We start from the raw sequence: 24,328 nt of genomic DNA on the forward strand, positions 1-24,328 counted from the left end.
TAGTTTTAAGTGATTATTTCCAGTTAGAAGAGAGAGTTGATGGACCAGCTTTGGCTGAGAGTTGAGGAAAGCCTTGAAGTCTGAAGGTTATTGATTGTTGCTACAGTGTCAGATCAACATAAGAACTTTGGATCAGGAATAGCTGAATGATTCCTTGCACATGTGTATCTGTGCGCGCCAGCGCTGTGTGTGTGTGTGTGACCTCACTCTGCTGAACACACAGGCCTGAGGTCAGCTGGTAATGGGCCTGGAAGCTGTTAACACTTTTGAAATGGTTAGCAGGCCTTTACTTCACATTATTTCTCTCTTTGTGCATTTTATTGTGCCACTTTAACGCAGTTCCTCAATTATTATTTTTTTAAATTCTCTTTAGTTTGCGTCTCTGGCACGGCCTCGATCACTCACTCTCACACACACACACACACACTCGCTCCAGGGAACAGACCCTGTAACCGCTCCGGCTGATTTCACTCTGATTGGCTGTTTTCATTTCTTCATGAGGTTACAAACTTCATCAGTGCCATATCTAGAGATATGAATATGACTGACACACAGCAGTCGACTTTTGCGTTGTGAAACACCGCTGAAAATAGAAAGAAACAAACTGATAACTTCGTTCATTCAATTTCAATTCACATTTATTTGAATAGCATTTTTTTTACAACACACACAGTTTCAGAGCAGCTTTACAGAGAGTGCACGAGTCCACTTTACAGTTTACAGTGATCTGTTATCAGAGGAGACTGTCTAAGTTATGCATTTCAGAAAATATACAAGATCACAGTTAGCTAAAAATGTATTAATTTAATGCAGAAACGATGAGCTCATTGAAGTAATAAATACTTGTTTGTAAAACAAATGATTATGACATTTAGAAAAATAACAGCACTGAACATACAGCTCTGGAAAAAAGAGTGTTTGAGTGAAAATTGTTTTCTATAAACTACTGATAACATTTCTTCCCATTTTCAAATAAAAAGTCATTTATTTGCAGAAATTGTCGAACAAAAAAGATGCGATGTTTTTATCCTCGAATAATACTAAGAAAACAATTAATATTCATATTAAACATCTCAATACTAATGCTTTAACTTTAGAAGAATTAAGAAATCAATATTTGGAGTAACACTGATTTTCAATAACAAAACAGATGCAAAACAGAGTAAAATGTTCAAAACAATGTAAATCAATCGCATCCAAAATAAAAGTTTTTTACATAATATATCTAAGCCCGGCCGAGGGTCGTTCCCCTCCGCTTGAGGACTCTCTGCTCTCCTGACCCTAAGCCCGGCCGAGGGTCGTTCCCCTCCGCTTGAGGACTCTCTGCTCTCCTGACCCTAAGCCCGGCCGAGGGTCGTTCCCCTCCGCTTGAGGACTCTCTGCTCTCCTGACCCTAAGCCCGGCCGAGGGTCGTTCCCCTCCGCTTGAGGACTCTGCTCTCCTGACCCTAAGCCGGCCGAGGGTCGTTCCCCTCCGCTTGAGGACTCTCTGCTCTCCTGACCCTAAGCCCGGCCGAGGGTTGTTCCCCTCCGCTTGAGGACTCTGCTCTCCTGACCCTAAGCCCAGCCGAGGGTCGTTCCCCTCCGCTTGAGGACTCTGCTCTCCTGACCCTAAACCCAGCCTAGGGTCGTTCCCCTCCGCTTGAGGACTCTCTGCTCTCCTGACCCTAAGCCCAGCCGAGGGTCGTTCCCCTCCGCTTGAGGACTCTCTGCTCTCCTGACCCTAAGCCCGGCCGAGGGTCGTTCCCCTCCGCTTGAGGACTCTCTGCTCTCCTGACCCTAAGCCCGGCCGAGGGTCGTTCCCCTCCGCTTGAGGACTCTCTGCTCTCCTGACCCTAAGCCCGGCCGAGGGTCGTTCCCCTCCGCTTGAGGACTCTGCTCTCCTGACCCTAAGCCCAGCCGAGGGTCGTTCCCCTCCGCTTGAGGACTCTGCTCTCCTGACCCTAAGCCCGGCCGAGGGTCGTTCCCCTCCGCTTGAGGACTCTGCTCTCCTGACCCTAAGCCCAGCCGAGGGTCGTTCCCCTCCGCTTGAGGACTCTGCTCTCCTGACCCTAAGCCGGCCGAGGGTCGTTCCCCTCCGCTTGAGGACTCTCTGCTCTCCTGACCCTAAGCCCGGCCGAGGGTCGTTCCCCTCCGCTTGAGGACTCTGCTCTCCTGACCCTAAGCCCGGCCGAGGGTCGTTCCCCTCCGCTTGAGGACTCTCTGCTCTCCTGGCCCTAAGCCCTGCCGAGGGTCGTTCCCCTCCGCTTGAGGACTCTCTGCTCTCCTGACCCTAAGCCCGGCCGAGGGTTGTTCCCCTCCGCTTGAGGACTCTCTGCTCTCCTGACCCTAAGCCCGGCCGAGGGTTGTTCCCCTCCGCTTGAGGACTCTCTGCTCTCCTGACCCTAAGCCCAGCCGAGGGTCGTTCCCCTCCGCTTGAGGACTCTGCTCTCCTGACCCTAAGCCCAGCCGAGGGTCGTTCCCCTCCGCTTGAGGACTCTGCTCTCCTGACCCTAAGCCCGGCCGAGGGTCGTTCCCCTCCGCTTGAGGACTCTCTGCTCTCCTGACCCTAAGCCCAGCCGAGGGTCGTTCCCCTCCGCTTGAGGACTCTCTGCTCTCCTGACCCTAAGCCGGCCGAGGGTCGTTCCCCTCCGCTTGAGGACTCTCTGCTCTCCTGACCCTAAGCCCGGCCGAGGGTCGTTCCCCTCCGCTTGAGGACTCTGCTCTCCTGACCCTAAGCCGGCCGAGGGTCGTTCCCCTCCGCTTGAGGACTCTCTGCTCTCCTGACCCTAAGCCCGGCCGAGGGTTGTTCCCCTCCGCTTGAGGACTCTGCTCTCCTGACCCTAAGCCCGGCCGAGGGTCGTTCCCCTCCGCTTGAGGACTCTCTGCTCTCCTGACCCTAAGCCCGGCCGAGGGTCGTTCCCCTCCGCTTGAGGACACTCTGCTCTCCTGACCCTAAGCCCTGCCGAGGGTCGTTCCCCTCCGCTTGAGGACTCTCTGCTCTCCTGACCCTAAGCCCAGCCGAGGGTCGTTCCCCTCCGCTTGAGGACTCTGCTCTCCTGACCCTAAGCCCAGCCGAGGGTCGTTCCCCTCCGCTTGAGGACTCTCTGCTCTCCTGACCCTAAGCCCAGCCTAGGGTCGTTCCCCTCCGCTTGAGGACTCTCTGCTCTCCTGACCCTAAACCCAGCCTAGGGTCGTTCCCCTCCGCTTGAGGACTCTCTGCTCTCCTGACCCTAAGCCCGGCCGAGGGTCGTTCCCCTCCGCTTGAGGACTCTCTGCTCTCCTGACCCTAAGCCCGGCCGAGGGTCGTTCCCCTCCGCTTGAGGACTCTCTGCTCTCCTGACCCTAAGCCCGGCCGAGGGTCGTTCCCCTCCGCTTGAGGACTCTCTGCTCTCCTGACCCTAAGCCCGGCCGAGGGTCGTTCCCCTCCGCTTGAGGACTCTGCTCTCCTGACCCTAAGCCCAGCCGAGGGTCGTTCCCCTCCGCTTGAGGACTCTGCTCTCCTGACCCTAAGCCCGGCCGAGGGTCGTTCCCCTCCGCTTGAGGACTCTGCTCTCCTGACCCTAAGCCCAGCCGAGGGTCGTTCCCCTCCGCTTGAGGACTCTGCTCTCCTGACCCTAAGCCGGCCGAGGGTCGTTCCCCTCCGCTTGAGGACTCTCTGCTCTCCTGACCCTAAGCCCGGCCGAGGGTCGTTCCCCTCCGCTTGAGGACTCTGCTCTCCTGACCCTAAGCCCGGCCGAGGGTCGTTCCCCTCCGCTTGAGGACTCTCTGCTCTCCTGGCCCTAAGCCCTGCCGAGGGTCGTTCCCCTCCGCTTGAGGACTCTCTGCTCTCCTGACCCTAAGCCCGGCCGAGGGTTGTTCCCCTCCGCTTGAGGACTCTCTGCTCTCCTGACCCTAAGCCCAGCCGAGGGTCGTTCCCCTCCGCTTGAGGACTCTGCTCTCCTGACCCTAAGCCCAGCCGAGGGTCGTTCCCCTCCGCTTGAGGACTCTGCTCTCCTGACCCTAAGCCCGGCCGAGGGTCGTTCCCCTCCGCTTGAGGACTCTCTGCTCTCCTGACCCTAAGCCCAGCCGAGGGTCGTTCCCCTCCGCTTGAGGACTCTCTGCTCTCCTGACCCTAAGCCCAGCCGAGGGTCGTTCCCCTCCGCTTGAGGACTCTCTGCTCTCCTGACCCTAAGCCCAGCCGAGGGTCGTTCCCCTCCGCTTGAGGACTCTCTGCTCTCCTGACCCTAAGCCCAGCCGAGGGTCGTTCCCCTCCGCTTGAGGACTCTCTGCTCTCCTGACCCTAAGCCCAGCCGAGGGTCGTTCCCCTCCGCTTGAGGACTCTGCTCTCCTGAACCGAATTGCAGTAATTGCTGCATGTTTTAGCTGAGAGTGAACGATGGCTTTCTGGGACGGAAGTGAGGATTTCCCCTCTAATCTCAGAGTTCACAGGTTAACGTGTCTAATCCCGGGTTTAGCCACACATTCGGCTCACTCTGGTCTTTGAAGAATGGGATGCTTTGACACTTCTGTCTCTGGTCTGTTCGGTGTTGAACAGCGCAGGTTCACACGCGTCTGAGCGAGGACAGGCGTTCACTCCTCAGTCTCGAAAGTCTAGTCCGTTATGAGTTGTAGTGTTACTTTCACACAGTTAAAGTTCGTCCGCGTGTGTTTGTCTGTTTCGTTTGGATGTTCGTGTCGGTTCTGTCGGGTTAATAGATCGTGTTCAGATCGTCTCTGACCCTTCTGGAGGTCAAAGGTCAGGAGAATCATCCCATGTGCTTTTGAGATGTGGAAACTGCATTAGGAGTGAAATAATTAGATATTAATGATCGTTTGACAGTCTTGAATCATCAAGCAGAATTGAGTGTGCTTGCATTATTCAGTTTTTATTATATTTCACTTAACATTTATTTTATTTTAGGTAAAACATGTTTATTTATGCTTTTAGTATAACTATAATCATTATTTATTTATTTATTTATTTTTTTTCATAAATGCCATTTTGAGTGTACATACTGTACATGAAGGGCTTCGTTCATGAAACATGAGCAGATATACATCATAAATGACAGTTTCTGTAGGAAAGGCACATTCGTTTGTTAACGGTAATGCTTTTAACGGCATCTGTTACAGTATTTATTAATGTTTGATTGTTAAAAATAAACTGTTCATTGTTAATGTTAGCTCATTAAATATTAACAGATACAACTTTTAAATTTAAGAATGCATTAAATTAATAAATGGTTTAGGAGTGTTTTCATTGTTAGTTCATGATGTAGAAAACAAATGAAAGTGTCACACGTTGGTTCCGTTTATATGATGGTTGTTTGCGCACCTGTTTATGACTGTGGTCCTGTTTCCCAGCATGCACTGCTCAGGTGGAGAAGGTCTGCTCCGTCTCAACGGAAGAGCATCTGCAGCCCTTTAAAGACCAGATGGAGACGTTCGTCAGCGAAGGTGAGCGACTCTTTCGGCTTGCTGTGTTCCCGATGACCGATGTGTTCATGACCTCTTTCTGTTTCCGGGTAAAGTGTGTGTGTTTCACACACTGCTGCTGGAGATGAGTGTTATTGACATGTGTTATGCTGCTGGTGATGAGTTTAACGGGAGTTAGCATAACCTGAACATCACAGCAGAAGACGAGAGTCTTGCATCTGTCGTTAATGAGCTCTGCTCTCGTCAGGTCTGATCTCACCTTTACACACACACACACACACACACACACACACACCTACGGTCTGATCTCACCTTTACACACACACACTTATGGTCTGAACTCACCTTTACACACACACACTTACGGTCTGATATTGCCTTTACACACACACTTACGGTCTGATCTCACCTTTACACACACTTACGGTCTGATCTCACCTTTACACACACTATAAAAACTAGCAGGATATTTAGGCTGATTTAGCTGTTGCTACTAGGATGGTGGGTCCATTAAAACTCATTCAGTCATCAATTTGCTTTTCCCATTTTATTGTGCTTCACATGTAGGAGTAGACATTTCTTAGGTGGTAATTGTTGGTTCATGGTCAACCACGCAACAATTCCACACAGAGCATGCATGAATGGGGAGACGGTCTCTTACATACAAACAAGCTGAGACTGAAGCATGATTAGCTAGTGACAACAGGTGATCTTATCAGGACTCAATCAGCCAATCAGATCGCAGCAGGATTTTCTACACACACACTTACGGTCTGATCTCACCTTTACACACACACACACACACACACTTACGGTCTGATCTAACCTTTACCACACACACTTACGGTCTGATCTCACCTTTACACACACACACTTAGGGTCTGATCTCACCTTTACAAACACACACACTTACGGTCTGATATCGCCTTTACACACACACTTACGGTCTGATCTCACCTTTACACACACACACTTACGGTCTGATCTCACCTTTACACACACACACGTACGGTCTGATATCGCCTTTACACACACACTTATGGTCTGATCTCACCTTTACACACACACACTTACGGTCTGATCTCACCTTTACACACACACACTTACGGTCTGATCTCACCTTTACACACACACACTTACGGTCTGATCTCACCTTTACACACACACACTTACGGTCTGATCTCACCTTTACACACACACACTTACGGTCTGATATCGCCTTTACACACACACTTACGGTCTGATATCGCCTTTACACACACACTTACGGCCTGATATCGCCTTTACACACACACTTACGGTCTGATCTCACCTTTACACACACACTTACGGTCTGATCTCACCTTTACACACACACGGTCTGATCTCACCTTTACACACACACACTTACGGTCTGATCCCACCTTTACACACACACACGTACGGTCTGATATCGCCTTTACACACACACTTACGGTCTGATCTCACCTTTACACACACACTTACGGTCTGATCTCACCTTTACACACACACACACTTGCGGTCTGATCTCACCTTTACACACACACACACACACACACACTTACGGTCTGATCTCACCTTTACACACACACTTACGGTCTGATCTCACCTTTACAAACACACACTTACGGTCTGATATCGCCTTTACACACACACTTACAGTCTGATCTCACCTTTACAAACACACACTTACGGTCTGATATCGCCTTTACACACACTTACGGTCTGATCTCACCTTTACACACACACACACACACACACTTGCGGTCTAATCTCACCTTTACACACACACACACACACACTTACGGTCTGATCTCACCTTTACAAACACACACTTACGGTCTGATATCGCCTTTACACACACTTACGGTCTGATCTCACCTTTACACACACACTTACGGTCTGATCTCATCTTTACACACACACACACACACACACACACTAACGGTCTGATCTCACCTTTACAAACACACACTTACGGTCTGATCTCACCTTTACAAACACACACTTACGGTCTGATCTCACCTTTACACACACACACTTTCGGCCTGATGTCAGATGATTTAACGGCTGCTTCTTCTCTGGCTTCAATTACACAACGTGATTCCCTGTTCCCAGACTCTGTTTCTGTCTCTTCTGGAACAGAGACTTCTGGGAAAAACTGGGAGCGATGCACGTTTTAACAATCTCTGACTGTCATCTTTACAGCTCAAATCGAAGTTGTTTCATAATTGATAATTAACTGTAATTTTTCTGTATATTTCTGTGAAGCGGCTGTCAGACAGTCTGTAGAAATGAGCCGTTTTATATCCGTAAACTCGCATGGAGATGTTTGTAACCCACTCTTATGATATTTAAAAATTGAAAACATGTCTCTTTTCTTCTTTTTACAGCAAAAACTGAGCTGGAATGTCAAGAGAAGCAACTCAGTGAAACCCACAAAATGTAAGAAGTCAATTCTGCCATTACACTTATGTTTTGAAGCTGTTATTCTTTTCTATATATATATATATAAAAAGAATTAGCAAAGTAAAGACGTTTAAGTTTCCTGTAAAGCAAATCTACTGAACTAAACATTTTTATTTTATATAAAATATCCATCCATACATCCATCTTTCTGCTTGTATATAAAATATGTATTTCACAATTATTTTTTGTTATCTAACGTCTAACTGAGTGGTTCCAAATTAAAAATTGATATCCAAAAATTGAGCCGCTAAAAGAATTTAAAGTAGCGTTTCCATGGTAACGCAGTTTCTGATTTAAAAACATTTTTTCGCAGGATGAATTTTGAAGGTTTAAATTTTCAATGATACCCATTTGATTACTAAAATATGTGTTTGGGGGAGGGGGGAAGGCAATAACCCAGAAAACTGACAGGCATCACTAAATTTTTTTTAATTAAATTAAATTAAAAATAATGAAGTAAATATTTTTATTCCCAAAAGCATTTAAGAATGTTCATGTTTTTTTTAATTATTATTATTAGGTATATGTGTTTTTTTTTTTTTTTTTTTTAAAGACAAAAGTTGTCATTTTCTTCTCGAGGACAAAATATGATGACATTTTTTCAGTAATTACACTGAGGAACATTTTACGAACTAAGAATTTATCCTTAAATTAAAAAAAAATTTTTTTTTGATTTTCATGAATCCGTTTTTTTTCGTATTTTTTTCGTATTTTTAGTAGGAAAACAAACCTAGATCACCCTAGAAACCACGTTTTGCACCGGCAAACAGTTTCTATTTCCTTCAGAAAAAGAAAACCCCCTTTTTTTCTTTTTTGGGGTGTTTCCACTTTAGCGGGAGACGTTCTGGTCAATCCGTGAGGAATTCTTGTGTCCTGATCTCCAGCATCTCTCTGAAACCGCTGTGTGTGTGTGTGTGTGTGTGTGTGTCACAGGTTCCTGGATCTGTGCGTGTTCTTCTCGGTCAAGGCCAAAGGCGGAGAGAAAGAGGTTTCTCCAAACACCTTCTTCTCCGTGTGGCACGAGTTCTCCAGCGACTTTAAAGACACCTGGAAGAAGGAGAACAAGGTCATCCTGCAGGAGAGGTACGTGTGTGTGTGTGTGTGAGATGGCCTCAGTGTTTAGTCCCGGATCACAGTGGCGTAATGGAGAATAAAGAAGCTCAGGCTGATTTATGAAGTGCTTCTGTCGAGTCTTCGCTCCTGAAGTGTTGTGGAAACATCTTCCGAGGCCGAGGTGTGTTTGAGGAGCGCCTGCTGTCCAGCTGCGTGATTTAATGTGAGCACCTGAGCACGCCGTCCACAGGTGCATCATGGGAAGGGCTGAAATATGCTCTCTCAGAGGGGAATATGATGGAGGAAAGCTTTGTTCTGACACGGAAAAGTGTACGGATCAGCATTCCTGGAATTAGACGCTCCTGAATCTTCCAGAGAAGCGTGTGTGTGTGTGTGTGTGTGTGTGTGTGTGTGTGTTCTGGACTGAACGTGTGTGAAGATCAAAGATGAGTGACGGTTTATGATCCTGTGGAAAAGATCATGTTCTTCCTCCATTTCTCTCTTGTTTTCCAGCAGAAATATTATAAATCTGTAGCGCTGCCCTCGACTAGTAGTCGTTCATGTTAGCCGTTAGTTGACTAATCCTGCGTTTATTTTAATAAGCCATAAATCATAATAATGCGCCTATATAAAATACGTATAGCCTAATAAGCACACAAATTCAAACATAAAGCCACGGCGCACCGGCAAACATGATGATTATGAATATGTCGTAATGTATTATTTTATTAGTGCGTTTCATACGGATTACATAACCTGAGAATATTTATTTTCCATTGGAATTTGTTCATTCAAATGTAATCTTTCTATAGATATCTCATGTCTGTGAAGCAAGTATACGCTGAGTTTCGGTTCATTTGAGTTTACAGAAATAACAGTAGACTTTACAGTTAGCATTACTCTCATCTGTGTGAGTATTTTGAGTTAAAAGCAGTGATGTGTGTGTGTGTCATGCAGTAACACACTCCCACACAAACACTAATGTGCCTAAATAGCACACACGTGTCTGTTAGCATTAGAGTGATTAGCAGAAGTGCTGCTACTCGCATGTTTCAAGTGATATTAGCCGTGTCATGAATGATCTATGATGTTTGGATTTCCTGCCGTTAACGATTTCGACACTTTTTCAGGTTTTTCTTCTGCGACTCAAACGACTAATACAGTTCAGTTCGACTACGCCTCTTCTAGACGACTAACGGTTAGTGCGTTTACTGACGTGTACAGTGACACCAGATAGGACGCAGTGTTCTCTGGGAAATGCATCAAGCTAAAGCGAGATGACGTGTGTGTGTGTGTGTGTGTGTGTGTGTGTGTGCGGTTCGTCCTCTCCCATAACCTGTGCCATGTGTTTGATATTAGATTATATCTGCCACATTCAGGTTGGCCCTGAAAGCGAGAGCGCGCTGATGAACCCTGTGTGTTTGTGTAACCCCGCTAATGCAGAGAGTACCGGCGCGGTGCGCTAGCTTCCAGTGGAGCGATGGAGCGTCGCGATAGCACACACACTCTCAGCGTCGCGATAGCACACACACACTCGAGCCCTTCAGCGTCGCGATAGCACACACACACTCAGCGTCGCGATGGCACACACACACTCGAGCCCTTCAGCGTCGCGATAGCACACACACTCTCAGCGTCGCGATAGCACACACACACTCGAGCCCTTCAGCGTCGCGATAGCACACACACTCTTAGCGTCGCGATAGCGCACACACACTCGAGCCCTTCAGCGTCGCGATAGCACACACACTCTCAGCGTCGCGATAGCGCACACACACTCGAGCTCTTCAGCTCTGCATTATTCATGAGGACCGAATCTCTACATCTGTCCTGATACACTCTCAGGCCTTTCTCTCTCTCTCTTTAATGGCCTTAATCGTCATTCTCTTTATTTTCAAGTTGTTTTGTTCATTTATTTTTCTTTCTTTTTTTTCTATTTATTTATTAATTTTAGTTATTTAGCTTGCTTTGCTCTCACTTTTTCTTTCTTTATTTTTCTTCTTTTCTCATTTAATTCTGTTATTTTTTTTCTCTTTTTATTCATTTATTCATTAAGTTTTTTGCCTGCTTTGCTTTCTTTTTTCTTTATTTCTATTTAATTTTGTCTTAATTGTCATTCTCTATTTTTCTTTATTATTTGTTATTCTTTCCTTTTAATTGTTTTCTTTATTTTTTCTTCTATTTATTTATTTATTTTTATCTTTGCTTGCTTTGCTATAACTTTTTCTTTCTTTCTTTCATTTTTATTTATTTGTCTTAATTGTCATTCTTTATATTTCTGTCTTTTTTGCCTTTTTCATTTAATTAATTAATTTATCTCTTTTTACCTTATTTTTCTTGTATTTCACTTTTTATTTCTTATATTGTTTATTTTTGTCTGTTTATTTGTTTGCTTTATTTTTTTCTTGTCCTTTTTTCTTTTATTTATTATTTAATTTTGGTTGTAGTTTTATTTTTCTCTTAATTTTATTTTTGCTTTCTTTTTTCCTTAATTTCTATTTACTTCATTTTATTGTCATTCCCTTTACTTATTTTATTTTCGTTTTTTCTAATTTTTCTACATTTTGTTCATATTTTTCATTTGGTTTGTTTTTGTTAATCATTTTTTCTTTTTCCTTTTCATTGTTTGTTTGTTTTTTCTAATTTGTTCTTTTATTCGTCTAATAATAGTTATTTTTCTGTTTTTGTTCTTTCTATTATTTTTTTTATTTTTCTTTAATTTAATTATCTAATTTTGTTCATTTATTTCTCTTACCTTTTCTTTCTAAACATTTATTGACATATCCTGCTTTCTGTTACGCTGCCGCTAGTTTGGCGTCTCTGAGCCGTTTCCCACATCATCTCCTCGCCTCTCGAGGCCGATCGCGTGACCTCTGACCTCTGACCTGTGCAGCGCTGAGGCTCTCGTCTGCCAGGGCCTGAAACTCGACCTGAGGCCTGTGATCCGGAGCACAATGCTGGAGATGTGCGATAGAGACGGCTCTTTCACTGGTCCTGCTGGGAGGAGAAGCGCTTTGTGTCTCTCTCTCGCCGCCGCCGCGACACGGCTGACTCTGATAGATCAGTTCCCAGAGAGTGATGCGTTTCCTGTGACATGGCTGGCCTGTTAATCACACGATCTGCTGCTAAAGTGTTTGCTTTTCTCCTCCAGCGCCTCCTAAACCCACAGAGGCTCTCCGTCTCGCGGACACAATTAGTCCTGAAAGCCTGTGGTTTGTGCGCTGGAACAGAAGAGTCTCCTGGAGCCGAGAGACACTGATCTGTCTGACACCGAAAGCTCTGTGTGTGTGTGTGTGTGTGTGTGTGTGTGTGTGTGTGTGTGTGTGCTGCAGCCGGACATTTCACTGCGCTTTTACTGGAAACCAAAACTTACAACACGGCACAAAAAATACAAAATTCCACAAATAAAAGCCTTCATTTAATGTATTCATCATTTAAAAGCATTTGTGTCTCTGCATTAAACTACTCGTTTAATTTAGTTTTTTTGTTCATTTATTTTTTCTCTCTTTTTTTGTATTTATTTTCTATTCTATTGTTGTTGTTTTTTCGCTTAGGGTTTTATTTGTTTTAATTGTCACTGTTTCAAAAGCCTAGATTAAATATTCACCGTGTCTCTTGAATTAAACCACTCCATTCATATGGATTAATTTTACGACGCTTTTGACATTTTTTGGATCTTCACTACATTTTCTTGTTTTCCATTTACATCTAATAAATTCATCGTATTTCCATTTTACTGGAGAAACAAAATAACTTGTATTAAATAGATTTTTAAACCATGTTTAGTCAGTTTTCTGAAGAAATCATCAGAACTTAGTGAGTGTGTTTAAAACGAGAGCTGAATCTGCAGTGAGGTCCGAAACATCCACTGAATTTAAAGGGAAAACAAGAATATTTCTATTTCTGACCCCATTAGCAGATCTTCAGGAAACGACTTAATATCGTAAATGTATCTTAATTTTTAGATTTGATATTTTTACTGGAAAACGAGAGACAAATACTGAGGAAGAAAAGCATTTTTTTGCAGTGAAGATCCACAAGTGTCATACAAGCGTCATACAACGAATGCTTATGAATGGAGAGGGTTAATGCAGGAGTCATGATCATATGAGGACCAAAAGCGCTCGGTTTCATTATGAACATCTTCGTTTGTGTTCTGAAGAGGAAACTACAGTCTGAGTTTGTAACGAGTAAATGATGAACTAAACACTAGTTTGTCACTGATGTGAACCGTGTGTTTGGAGCGGCGCTGGATACACACGAGTGTTTAATACACTCCAGTTTAGCAGCCGCTGAGATATTAGATGATGAAGTGTGTGTGTGTGTGTGTGTCGAACACCTCTAGCTGGTGGAGACCCTCAGCGTCTCGAGGACACACTCCTGTCTTCAGGCCTTTCTTTATTTATGGTTTTATCATTTATTTTATTTTCTATTTTTATATTAGTTTAGTTTTCTTTTCTTTTTTTTCATTTCATTTCTTCATTTTTTTTTTTTTTTTTCTATTTCTGTATTTATTCTTTTTTTTCTTTATACTTTTTTCTTTTCTTTTTTCTTTTTCTTTTATATTGATCTCCTCTTTGGCCTTTTTTCTTTTTATTTATTATATTTAGATTTTATGTATTTTTTTGTATTCCTTTTATTTATTTATTGATAATTTAATTTTCCTTTTTCTTTTAGATTTATCTTTATTTGTATTTATTTATTTACTTTTTTCTCTTATTTCGGTTTTTTATCTCTTTTTTCTTTTTTTTCATTAGTTTTCTTATTATTATACAAATTATTAATTTATTTCTTAGATTTTTATTTTTTCATTTATAATTTTAGCATCTTCTTTATGCACTTTCTTTTCTTTCTTTATTTTTACTTCTTTTTTTCTTTTCTGATTTGGTTTTGCTTTTATCCCTCCTCTCGAGTGTTCATGCGGTGATCGGCGTAGTGGCTCTGCTGGTGCTCTTCTGAGCCGCTGAACGCTGGACTGTGAGTGTGTGTGCGGCAGGAAGTGATGCGGGCCGTGACCCGAGCCGCAGACGCTCCATGTTTGGTCTGGTGTCCCGGTCCGGCTCGCTGAGACGCGCGGCTCTGTTCCGCTGTTTAAAGCAGCAGCTGCTGATGTGCAGGAGATCTCTCGCCCTTTACCCATAATTCCCCCTGCTGTAAACATCTCCCGCTCTTAGAGCCGAATCCATCACGCGCTGGAAGTGTTGGCTCTGCACTTCTGCTGCGCTCCAGTGACGCGCCTCCGTCTGACGAGCGCCGGGGTGTGTGTGTGTGTTCATGAGTTGTGTTCATCATGAGTGTGTGTGTGTTCATGAGTGTGTGTGTTACATGAGTGTGTTCTCCCTGCAGCGTCAGGATTGGTGTGTGACGCTAAACATGGCCTATTATGGAGCTCGGGCTTCATTCACTGGCTGGAGGTCATAAAACACTCACATGACCATGACGAAGTGTGTGTGTGTGTGTAGGATCCACTCCTGCGCTGCTCAATCATCTGTGTTCAGACGGTCAGATCTTAACTTCTGACCAGCAGACAGATCCATCACTCGTTACAGAGTGTGTGTGTCTGAGAGAGAGAGAGAGAGAGTGTGTGTGTGTGAGCGTGAACAGATCCATCAAGACTCGTTTACGGTTAGACAGACAAACTTCCTCTGTGTGCTGCCAGTGCAGATTTCACAACACTCGTTTCAAAGCAGCTTTACAGAAAATCCTTGTGTGTGTGTGTGTGTGTGTGTGTGTTGACTCGTTTGCCTCTGCTGTTTCCTCAGGTTGAAGGCGGCGGAGGAGTGTTTCCGACAGGTCAAAGAAAAGGCCTCGTACAGTGTCAAACCCAAACACGCGTCTGGAATCGTAAGTCACCATTTATTTATCTCTCTCTTTTCACACACACACACCAGAGTTTCCGCTAGAAAAAAATGGTGCCGGTCAAAGTGACCGGCAGAGGTTTCGTTTAACGGACATTTTGATGATATGCCGGTCAAATATCGCCTCTTAATTAGTCAAGTTGAGGAAAACTGGAGGCAGGCTATGTAACTTAAAAAATGACATAATCAGGCCTTATAGAATGCAACATGTTATTATTAGCCTCACTTTCAAATAGACGGAAAAAAACATGAACGTCCGATTGGCGTCAATCAACACCAATTGTTTTTTACTATGGTTTCACACACATTCACTTTTTGAAACATTGAGGCACGGATGTACCTAATACAAATAAATAAAACATCTCCAGTTCACTAGCAGATCATTCATTTAGTTCGCTATTAAATAAGAAATCTAGCGCTAAAATCAGTTGTTTTTTAAATCAAGCTGAGCGCTCGTGTCGCCGCTATCAGTGTCATGGACGACGCGCTGCGCGAGTTGCGCAATCTTCACTCGGACACGCGTTTCAATATCGCCGTTGCGGAGACTCAGAGTCTACACAGGCGAAGCACTGCTATTGGGCGCAGAGATATCACGCAACACCTGAAATAAAGCTTGCCACAAAGAACCGGTGAAAGTAATGATTATGCATGAAACATTTGAATTGTTGATAAATTGATAAAGTTGACGATGCAGACTCGCCATCTTCGCAGTAGTGAACGCGCCTAGAGAGAGAAATGCAGAACGCCGGCGCATCCGTGTCCTGATTATATCGTCCACTATATTTGCTTCTTATTTATTAATCCAGGCAAATTTGTTGATGAAACATTGATTAAAATGAAGATACAATTTATACAAAACGAAATAAACTTTAAAGAAAGGCTTTCTACAAAACAAAACTAAATCAGTGGTCAATCTGACCCATTCCAAATGTTTTCCGATATATAAGCCTATTGGTCATCTTATGATCCTATCTTACTCATCTCATGCGGTTCCCTTTTCATATAGCCTAATAATTTATAAATATGAAACGTATGTTTAAGTTTTTTAACTTATAATAAGCGTCACACCGCTCCGCTTTGCTCATGCTCTGGTGTGTAGCCTAATGCATGTGTGTGTGGTGGAGGGGTGCGATTTTCGAATAATAATCAACCCAGCGATCTTCGAATATTATTTTTGCTTAAATTTTGTTTTGTATAAATTGTATCTTAATTTTAATCAATGTTTCATCAACAAATTTGCCTGGATTAATAAATAAGAAGCAAATATAGTGGACAATATAATCAGGACACGGAGGCGTCGGCGCGTGCACACTTCTCTCTCTAGGCGCGTTCACTACTGCGAAGATGACGAGTCTGCATCGTCATAGCTATTTATCAACTTTATCAATAATTCAAATGTTTCATGCATAATATTACTTTCGCCGGTTCTTTGTGGCAAGCTTTATTTCAGGTGTTGCGTGATATCTCTGCGCCCAAGTAGCAGTGCTTCGCCTGTGCTTCCAAACATGCATTTGCCCACCTATCTAAATGTAGGGGAGACCGTGAATAACCCCAATTTTTTAAAAAAAACGGTGGAGTGTTCCTTCAAGGCTGGGCCTGGCCATATCTGAAACGTCTCACTCAATCGTTCGGTGTTTAGGTCTATATTACAGCCGTTCTAGGCGTGCGCTTTATTTGAAATGCAGCATGCAATGTTGTTCAACAACTTTCAAACGGTAGAGGCTGTTCCTTTATAACATACATAGCCAAAGGTCGGTGTATTTTTGTTTTATACATTTTAGGCTTATTCTCAAATTCATATCGTGTTAGGGGGGCGGGATTATTACACAATTTTAATCGGACAATTTGACCGGAGAGATTTAATTTTGTCGGACATTTCATTTTTTTCCCGGCCAATGTCCGGTAATTACCGGACAACGGAAACCCTGACACACACACATTGTTTCAATTACAGTGTAATTCACATTGGATAAATGTCTGCCGAATGCATTTGAATATTCATCATTAATTCAGTCTCACTTCCTGCTGATCCTGCGTAGGTTTGTAACTAATTAGCATAATGCCCGCCTCTGGTCCTGATTGGCTGAACAGCGTCTCTTAGCTCCGCCCTCAAACACTGTAGTGTATCTGAGACTGGAAGAGTTCGGCTCGTGTTGTTCGTGTCGAGGAGACGCTGTTTTCTGAGATTGAGACGGTGAAACCCACGCCATCGTCACTGTTCGTATCACTGTGATCAAGAGCTGAGATTCAGATATGATAATGAGCGTTTGCTCTCTGACCAATCAGAGCAGAGCAGCTCTCAGAGAGGCGGGGCTTAGAGAGACTGAATCCTCGATGGAAGCGTTTCAGACACTGAGAGGAAAGAGCTGAAGCTGATTGGAGATTGAGGACATTACAGTGTTTATGACTTTACATGCATGTGAACCTGTTCAGGAGACTCTCAAACAACATTAGGAGCCTTTAAAACAACATTAGGAGCCTTTAAAACAACATTAGGAGCCTTTAAAACAACATTAGGAGCCTTTAAAACAGCGTAACGGGGCATTTTAATAATTAAATTCTTTTTTTGTGTCCCTCAGAAAGCAAAGTTGGGTATGAAGATCTGAGACGCCTGATGAAGGAACGAACGCTCTTGTTGTTCGATCTTTAATTCGCTCTCGCACACACAGCTTCAGTGTTACTTCTGCCGTACGGACACAGGAAGTGATCGGCCCTCAGAATGTGATGTCATATCCTGTGCGGTGACGAACATATCAGATGTTTGCTCCAGAATTCCCACAATCCCCGCTGAAGTTCTCAACGTCATCAGAGGAAAAAAAGTGTGTCTTATTTTTAATAGAGAACAGGGAACGAGAAATCTGGATCTGTAAACATCAGCAAGCTTTTAATCAGCAGTTCAACATGTTCAAAGCACAGCCGAGCCTACAGGACCCGGGAGAGACACTCCATGTGAAGAGGACGGAGGAAACGTTCAGGAAATCAACTCAGTGTTTTTGTGAAATTATGCAAGATTGTTTTGCTGCATCCACACACTCACTCACTAAAGTATTTAAAAATGATGTTTTTTAAATTAATGTAAAGGTTATTAACATCTGTATGTAGCGTTGCGGTTTGTTTTTAGCATGTCCGTGTGGGAGGCCGGATCCGTCCGCGCTGCGTGTGCAATAACTGTTTGTATCCGAACGTTTTGAGAAGACTGTAATTTATGTAAAATAAAGCGATTAATAATTTCAGACGTTTTTATTGATTTCACTTGATTCGAGATTTACTTGAAGCAGTGTTTTAGTTTCATATTTAGTCGTGCTTTTTTTCTAATTCTCATTTTGATTTCCAACTAATATTTTATTTCAGTGAATAGAGATCTTTTTAATAGTTCCAGTTCCCGATAATAACCCTGAGTGTTTCTCCTCTAATGAATGTCTTCATGCTAATGCTTCATTTCTTTGCTTCAGTAATAACTGATAACACACTTTACCGTGGTAAAGAGCTGTTCACATCCAGCGCTTGCGTTATAAAGCATCCGGTTTGGGGGATTTCCACACACAGACTGAAGCGGAGTTTGACTGAATGAGCTGGACATTTCCCATCATGCTCTCATTTAATCCGTCGGGGAATAATGTAATGCTTGGTATTTTAACTCTTTCCCTGCCAGTTTAACTCACAACTTCCATGGCCCTCAGAATATTTTGTTTTAATATCTGAACATGCAATATATCAAAGGAAATAACAGATCATATAACAACATCTTTAAAAAAAAATATATATATATATATATATCCTAGCTTCATGCAGTCTTTTTTATCAACACTTGAATGGGTAAATTTTCATACAGTGAAACTCGAAAAATGAGAATATCGTGCAAAAGTTCATTTATTTCAGTAATTCAACTTAAAAGGTGAAAATAATATATTATATAGACTCATTACATGCAAAGTGAGATATTTCAAGCCTTTATTTGTTATAATTGTGATGATTATGGCTTACAGACATGAAAACCTTTCCACAATATTCTAATTTTGAATTTGAGGTTTTCATAAGCTGTAAGCCATAATCATCACAATTATAACAAATAAAGGCTTGAAATATCTCACTTTGCATGTAATGAGTCTATATAATATTAGTTTCATCTTTTAATTTGAATTACTGAAATTAACTTTGCACGATATTAAACATTTTCGAGTTTCGCCTGTAAAAATGCAACATTTTGAACAAAAAGCAACAAAAAAAATGCTTCTATCTCTTGTTTCTGCTTTTTTTTTTCTTTTTTTTTTGATTCAGAGATTCTTTACTCTTTCAAAAGTTACGTAATAACTGTATAACAGTAGCCTGGTTAAAACCAGAGCATTCTCAGTTGTAACTGAGTTAGGGTCTGGCAAAGCGTCATAGACTAATCATTTCCAGAGGGGCGTCACCAGTGGACGTCGCGGATAGACCTAAACCCAATCAGAGCGATGAAGGAGATGACGTATGCAGAGCGGCGTTCATCTGTTATAGAGCAGACACTGATTAGCTACTTGCTCTACGTTTATTTAAAATTAACAGCAAGACAACTAGAAGTGAAAGTGCTTTCCATTAAATAAATTACACATAGTAAACAAAACCTTAACAAAAAAAACTTTGCAATGAACTTTGCAATTTAGACGCGCAAACTGCGTGCCGGTGCGGTGAGACGTACGGCTCGGGCAGAATCGGCTTGAAGTCATTCATCCTCGGACGCGGCGCTGTTACAAAAAAAGCCGTGCACACAGCCAAGCGAAATGGCGTCTTGCCGGTCTTGCGCACCGAACGCGTCATTTTTCCCGCGTGCACCTTCGCGCTCGTGCGGAGGCGTCGAGTATAAACAAGGCTTTACTCCGTGTCAGCGCTCTGATCGGTAAAGGGGGACAGACCTCTCCCGAATCATCTCCAGCACTCAGCCTCTTAGCACCACTAACTCCGCCTCCGTTTCCCTCGTAAGCTGATATTAGTATTTAAACATTCTCTATGATAAATTTTTTTGTGAAAAAAATATTTTTAGAACATTGTTTTGGCGGTTATAGAGTTCTAATGACAATGTTCAACTATAACCGTCACACCCCTAACGTTAGTTCCACGGCGGCATCCATCTTTGTAAATGTACAAGATCTGCTTCACCGTCGCTGTGCTGACGTCATCGTGTAAAGCCCGCCCCAACGTTTCTGATTGGTGCCGCGATTTCAACGGATTGGAAATGGGCTTGAATGAGCTCTTTGCCAGACTAACTTGCAGAGCAAATCTAAATTTGCTGGAAGTTGTCTGGGTTTTCCCAAGTTAGTATAACAGTGAAAGCCAGTGTTGTGCCGAATGATGTGACGCTGGAATTGGGATTGGGATTGGGAATCGGTGGGATTGGGATTGGGAATCGGTGGGATTGGGGTTGGGAATCGGTGGGATTGGGAATCGGTGGGATTGGGATTTGGAATCGGTGGGATTGGGGTTGGGAATCGGTGGGGTTGGGAATCGGTGGGATTGGGAATCGGTGGGATTGGGATTAGGATTGGGAATCGGTGGGATTGGGAATCTGTGGGATTAGGAATGGGAATCGTGGCATTGGGATTTGGAATCGGTAGCATTGAGATTGGTAATCGGTGGGATTAGCGTGATACAGCATCTTCCAGGGTCTCCTCATTCGGCAGGGAAAGAGTTACTGTGACTGGAAGAATATCTGATGCGTCCTTCAGTCCGCCACGTGCTTTTATCTTCTGTCTCGCTATAACAATAGAGAACACACACCGGATGCTGCACTTGTGATCCGTTCTCCTGATTTAATGAACACATTCCATAAATAATGCGCTGGAATTCACTAACAATCGTTCGCTTTTCCTCACAAATCCTTTCACATCTCTTTCCCGGGTTGTTTTCAAACAGGTGCTTTAAAACCTTTTCCTCTTCCAATCCGTGTTTACTGCAGTGATTCAGGAATAGTTTATCTGTCAGAATGAGGGAAAGTGTGTCGATCTGTCCATGGATGCTCCCGATGGTGATGGTCGTCCACTGGGAAAGAGTGGTGTAGACACCGCTGTCACTCAGAATTGCCAGGTTTCACACAGAATCAGCAGGTAGGCGAACACGTTGAATTAAAAGTGAATTTTGAAGAAATTGACTGATTTTCTTGTAAAGCGTAGCTACTCCAATAATCTAAAGAGAAGTTTTCCTGGTAAAGTCAGATGGATTCTGATTGGCTGTTAATGTTTGTGTCGTTCATCGCTCAGAAAGTGATCCTTGTGGTGTATCGTTTTTAAAAACGTTTGTGTTTTCAGTCCCCCCAGAACACTTATCATGTAAATGAAGGGCCAAAACACAGTTTATCGTGTAAACGGTGTATTATTCTCATTCTCGGTGTGAACAGGCCTTTAAATCTGTTACAGACTCCCTCAAAATCAGCAAACACAAATCTGCAGATTCAAGCTGGATTTACACTGAAAAACATCTGGTGTACTGGAGTATACTACTGGAGTATACAGGTCCTTCTAAAAAAATTAGCATATTGTGATAAAGTTCATTATTTTCCAAAATGTAATGATAAAAATTAAACTTTCATATATTTTAGATTCATTGCACACCAACTGAAATATTTCAGGTCTTTTATTGTTTTAATACTGATGATTTTGGCATACAGCTCATGAAAACCCAAAATTCCTGTCTCAAAAAATTTGCATACCATGAAAAGGGTCTCTAAACGAGCTATTAACCTAATCATCTGAATCAACTAATTAACTCTAAACACCTGCAAAAGATTCCTGAGGCTTTTAGAAACTCCCAGCCTGTTTCATTACTCAAAACCGCAATCATGGGTAAGACTGCCGACCTGACTGCTGTCCAGAAGGCCATCATTGACACCCTCAAGCAAGAGGGTAAGACACAGAAAGAAATTTCTGAACAAATAGGCTGTTCCCAGAGTGCTGTATCAAGGCACCTCAGTGGGAAGTCTGTGGGAAGGAAAAAGTGTGCCAAAAAACGCTGCACAACGAGAAGAGGTGACCGGACCCTGAGGAAGATTGTGGAGAAGGACCGATTCCAGACCTTGGGGGACCTGCGGAAGCAGTGGACTGAGTCTGGAGTAGAAACATCCAGAGCCACCGTGCACAGGCGTGTGCAGGACATGGGCTACAGGTGCCGCATTCCCCAGGTCAAGACACTTTTGAACCAGAAACAGCGGCAGAAGCGCCTGACCTGGGCTACAGAGAAGCAGCACTGGACTGTTGCTCAGTTTTGCATGTCATTCGGAAATCAAGGTGCCAGAGTCTGGAGGAAGACTGGGGAGAAGGAAATGCCAAAATGCCTGAAGTCCAGTGTCAAGTACCCACAGTCAGTGATGGTCTGGGGTGCCATGTCAGCTGCTGGTGTTGGTGCACTGTGTTTTATCAAGGGCAGGGTCATTGCAGCTAGCTATCAGGAGATTTTGGAGCACTTCATGTTTCCATCTGCTGAAAAGCTTTATGGAGATGATTTCATTTTTCAGCACGACCTGGAACCTGCTCACAGTGCCAAAACCACTGGTAAATGGTTTACTGACCATGGTATTACTGTGCTCAATTGGCCTGCCAACTCTCCTGACCTGAACCCCATAGAGAATCTGTGGGATATTGTGAAGAGAAAGTTGAGAGACGCAAGACCCAACACTCTGGATGAGCTTAAGGCCGCTATCGAAGCATCCTGGGCCTCCATAACACCTCAGCAGTGCCACAGGCTGATTGCCTCCATGCCACGCCGCATTGAAGCAGTCATTTCTGCAAAAGGATTCCCGACCAAGTATTGACTATTGAGTGCATAACTGAACATAATTATTTGAAGGTTGACTTATTTTTTTGTATTAAAAACACTCCTTTTATTGGTCGGATGAAATATGCTAATTTTTTTGAGACAGGAATTTTGGGTTTTCATGAGCTGTATGCCAAAATCATCAGTATTAAAACAATAAAAGACCTGAAATATTTCAGTTGGTGTGCAATGAATCTAAAATATATGAAAGTTAAATTTTTATCATTACATTATGGAAAATAATGAACTTTATCACAATATGCTAATTTTTTTAGAAGGACCTGTACTACTGGAGTAATCTGGAGTAACTCTGAAACAACTTTCACTCTGAAACTAAATTTCACAAAGAAACGGCAAGTAACAATGACTTAAATGAGAAATTTAAGCAAAAAGACAAATTGTGTTTTCGTGTAAAACGTACTCCAATAATCTTAGTTTTATTAAAACTTTGAAGCACTGATGAAGAAAAACTGCTTTACATCAATCACAATAAACTCCATAGTTTTAATATAGACTTCAGTTGTTTCTCTACATACATATAGATATATATATACTTCTGTGGTACCATATTTCTATAGAATCTCTATAACCAGTCTGAACTCTTAGAAAAAAGGATCGAGGAGAAATTATAGCATAATACTTTCATATTTCAGACACTTTTATCCAAAGCGACTTACATTGCATTTCAAGCTACACATTTACATTCTTATCAGTTCTTGCTTTCCCTGGGAATCGAACCCATGACCGTGGCGTTGCAAGCGCCAGCGCTCTACTGTCTGAGCTACAGGAAAGCAATAGCTCTAACTTTATTTCGATTGCCTACTTTAGACAGTCCACAAACTATAACTAACTCCATGTCAACTCACTCTCGTTAGAGTATTAGTGACTGTTAGTGTCAATGTCTAAAGAGCCCAACCACACAAAATGAATTAAAACTAAAATCCATAAAATGATCCCGTGATGAAAACCTCTCACCATCCAAGTGGATAGATGCACTTTTATGGAATTCAAAACAGAAACGGCCATTCACTGCCATTATAAAGCTTGGAAGAGCCAGGACATTTTTTAATATAACTTGAAGAAGAATGTCATATACAGCTAGGATGACTTCAGGGTGAGTAAATCCTGGGCTAATTTTCATTTCTGTGTGAACTATCCCTTTAAGAGAGTACCAGGTTCTGTATACAGTGTGAAGCCGTTGAGGCTCCATGTAGAGCCTTCTCTTCTGAGAGTGTGTTCTGGATCGAGTGTGTTCTGGATCGCGTGTGTTCTGGATCGCGTGTGTTCTGGATCGCGTGTGTTCTGGATCGAGTGTGTTCTGGATCGCGTGTGTTCTGGATCGAGTGTGTTCTGGATCGCGTGTGTTTTGGATCGCGTGTGTTTTGGATCGCGTGTGTTCTGGATCGCGTGTGTTCTGGATCGCGTGTGTTCTGGATCGCGTGGGTTTTGGATCGCGTGTGTTCTGGATCGCGTGTGTTCTGGATCGCGTGTGTTCTGGATCGCGTGTGTTCTGGATCGCGTGTGTTCTGGATCGCGTGTGTTCTGGATCGAGTGTGTTCTGGATCGCGTGTGTTCTGGATCGCGTGTGTTCTGGATCGCGTGTGTTCTGGATCGAGTGTGTTCTGGATCGCGTGTGTTCTGGATCGCGTGTGTTCTGGATCGCGTGTGTTCTGGATCGCGTGTGTTCTGGATCGCGTGTGTTCTGGATCGCGTGTGTTCTGGATCGAGTGTGTTCTGGATCGCGTGTGTTCTGGATCGAGTGTGTTCTGGATC

At 43.3% G+C, this 24,328-nt stretch overlaps 1 protein-coding gene across 5 annotated transcripts in view; it reads left to right on the plus strand.

Moving 5' to 3' along the window:
* Positions 1–17,649, plus strand: part of fmn2b (formin 2b) — a 72,624-nt gene extending 54,975 nt beyond the window's left edge. For all 5 annotated transcript variants that reach the window (XM_056244720.1, XM_056244723.1, XM_056244724.1 and 2 more), the window contains 5 exons: positions 5,325–5,417; positions 7,790–7,841; positions 8,799–8,948; positions 14,681–14,762; positions 17,356–17,649. In XM_056244720.1, the coding sequence (XP_056100695.1) occupies positions 5,325–5,417; positions 7,790–7,841; positions 8,799–8,948; positions 14,681–14,762; positions 17,356–17,382 (404 nt within the window). In that variant the 3' untranslated portion in view covers positions 17,383–17,649. The remainder of the gene's footprint in view (positions 1–5,324; positions 5,418–7,789; positions 7,842–8,798; positions 8,949–14,680; positions 14,763–17,355) is intronic.
* Positions 17,650–24,328: the final 6,679 nt, after the last annotated feature.

The sequence above is a fragment of the Rhinichthys klamathensis genome, unplaced genomic scaffold (assembly GCF_029890125.1).
Source record: "Rhinichthys klamathensis goyatoka isolate OS25496 unplaced genomic scaffold, OSU_Roscu_1.1 h1tg001063l_1, whole genome shotgun sequence".
In the NCBI taxonomy this organism is placed as follows: Eukaryota; Metazoa; Chordata; class Actinopteri; order Cypriniformes; family Leuciscidae; genus Rhinichthys; species Rhinichthys klamathensis.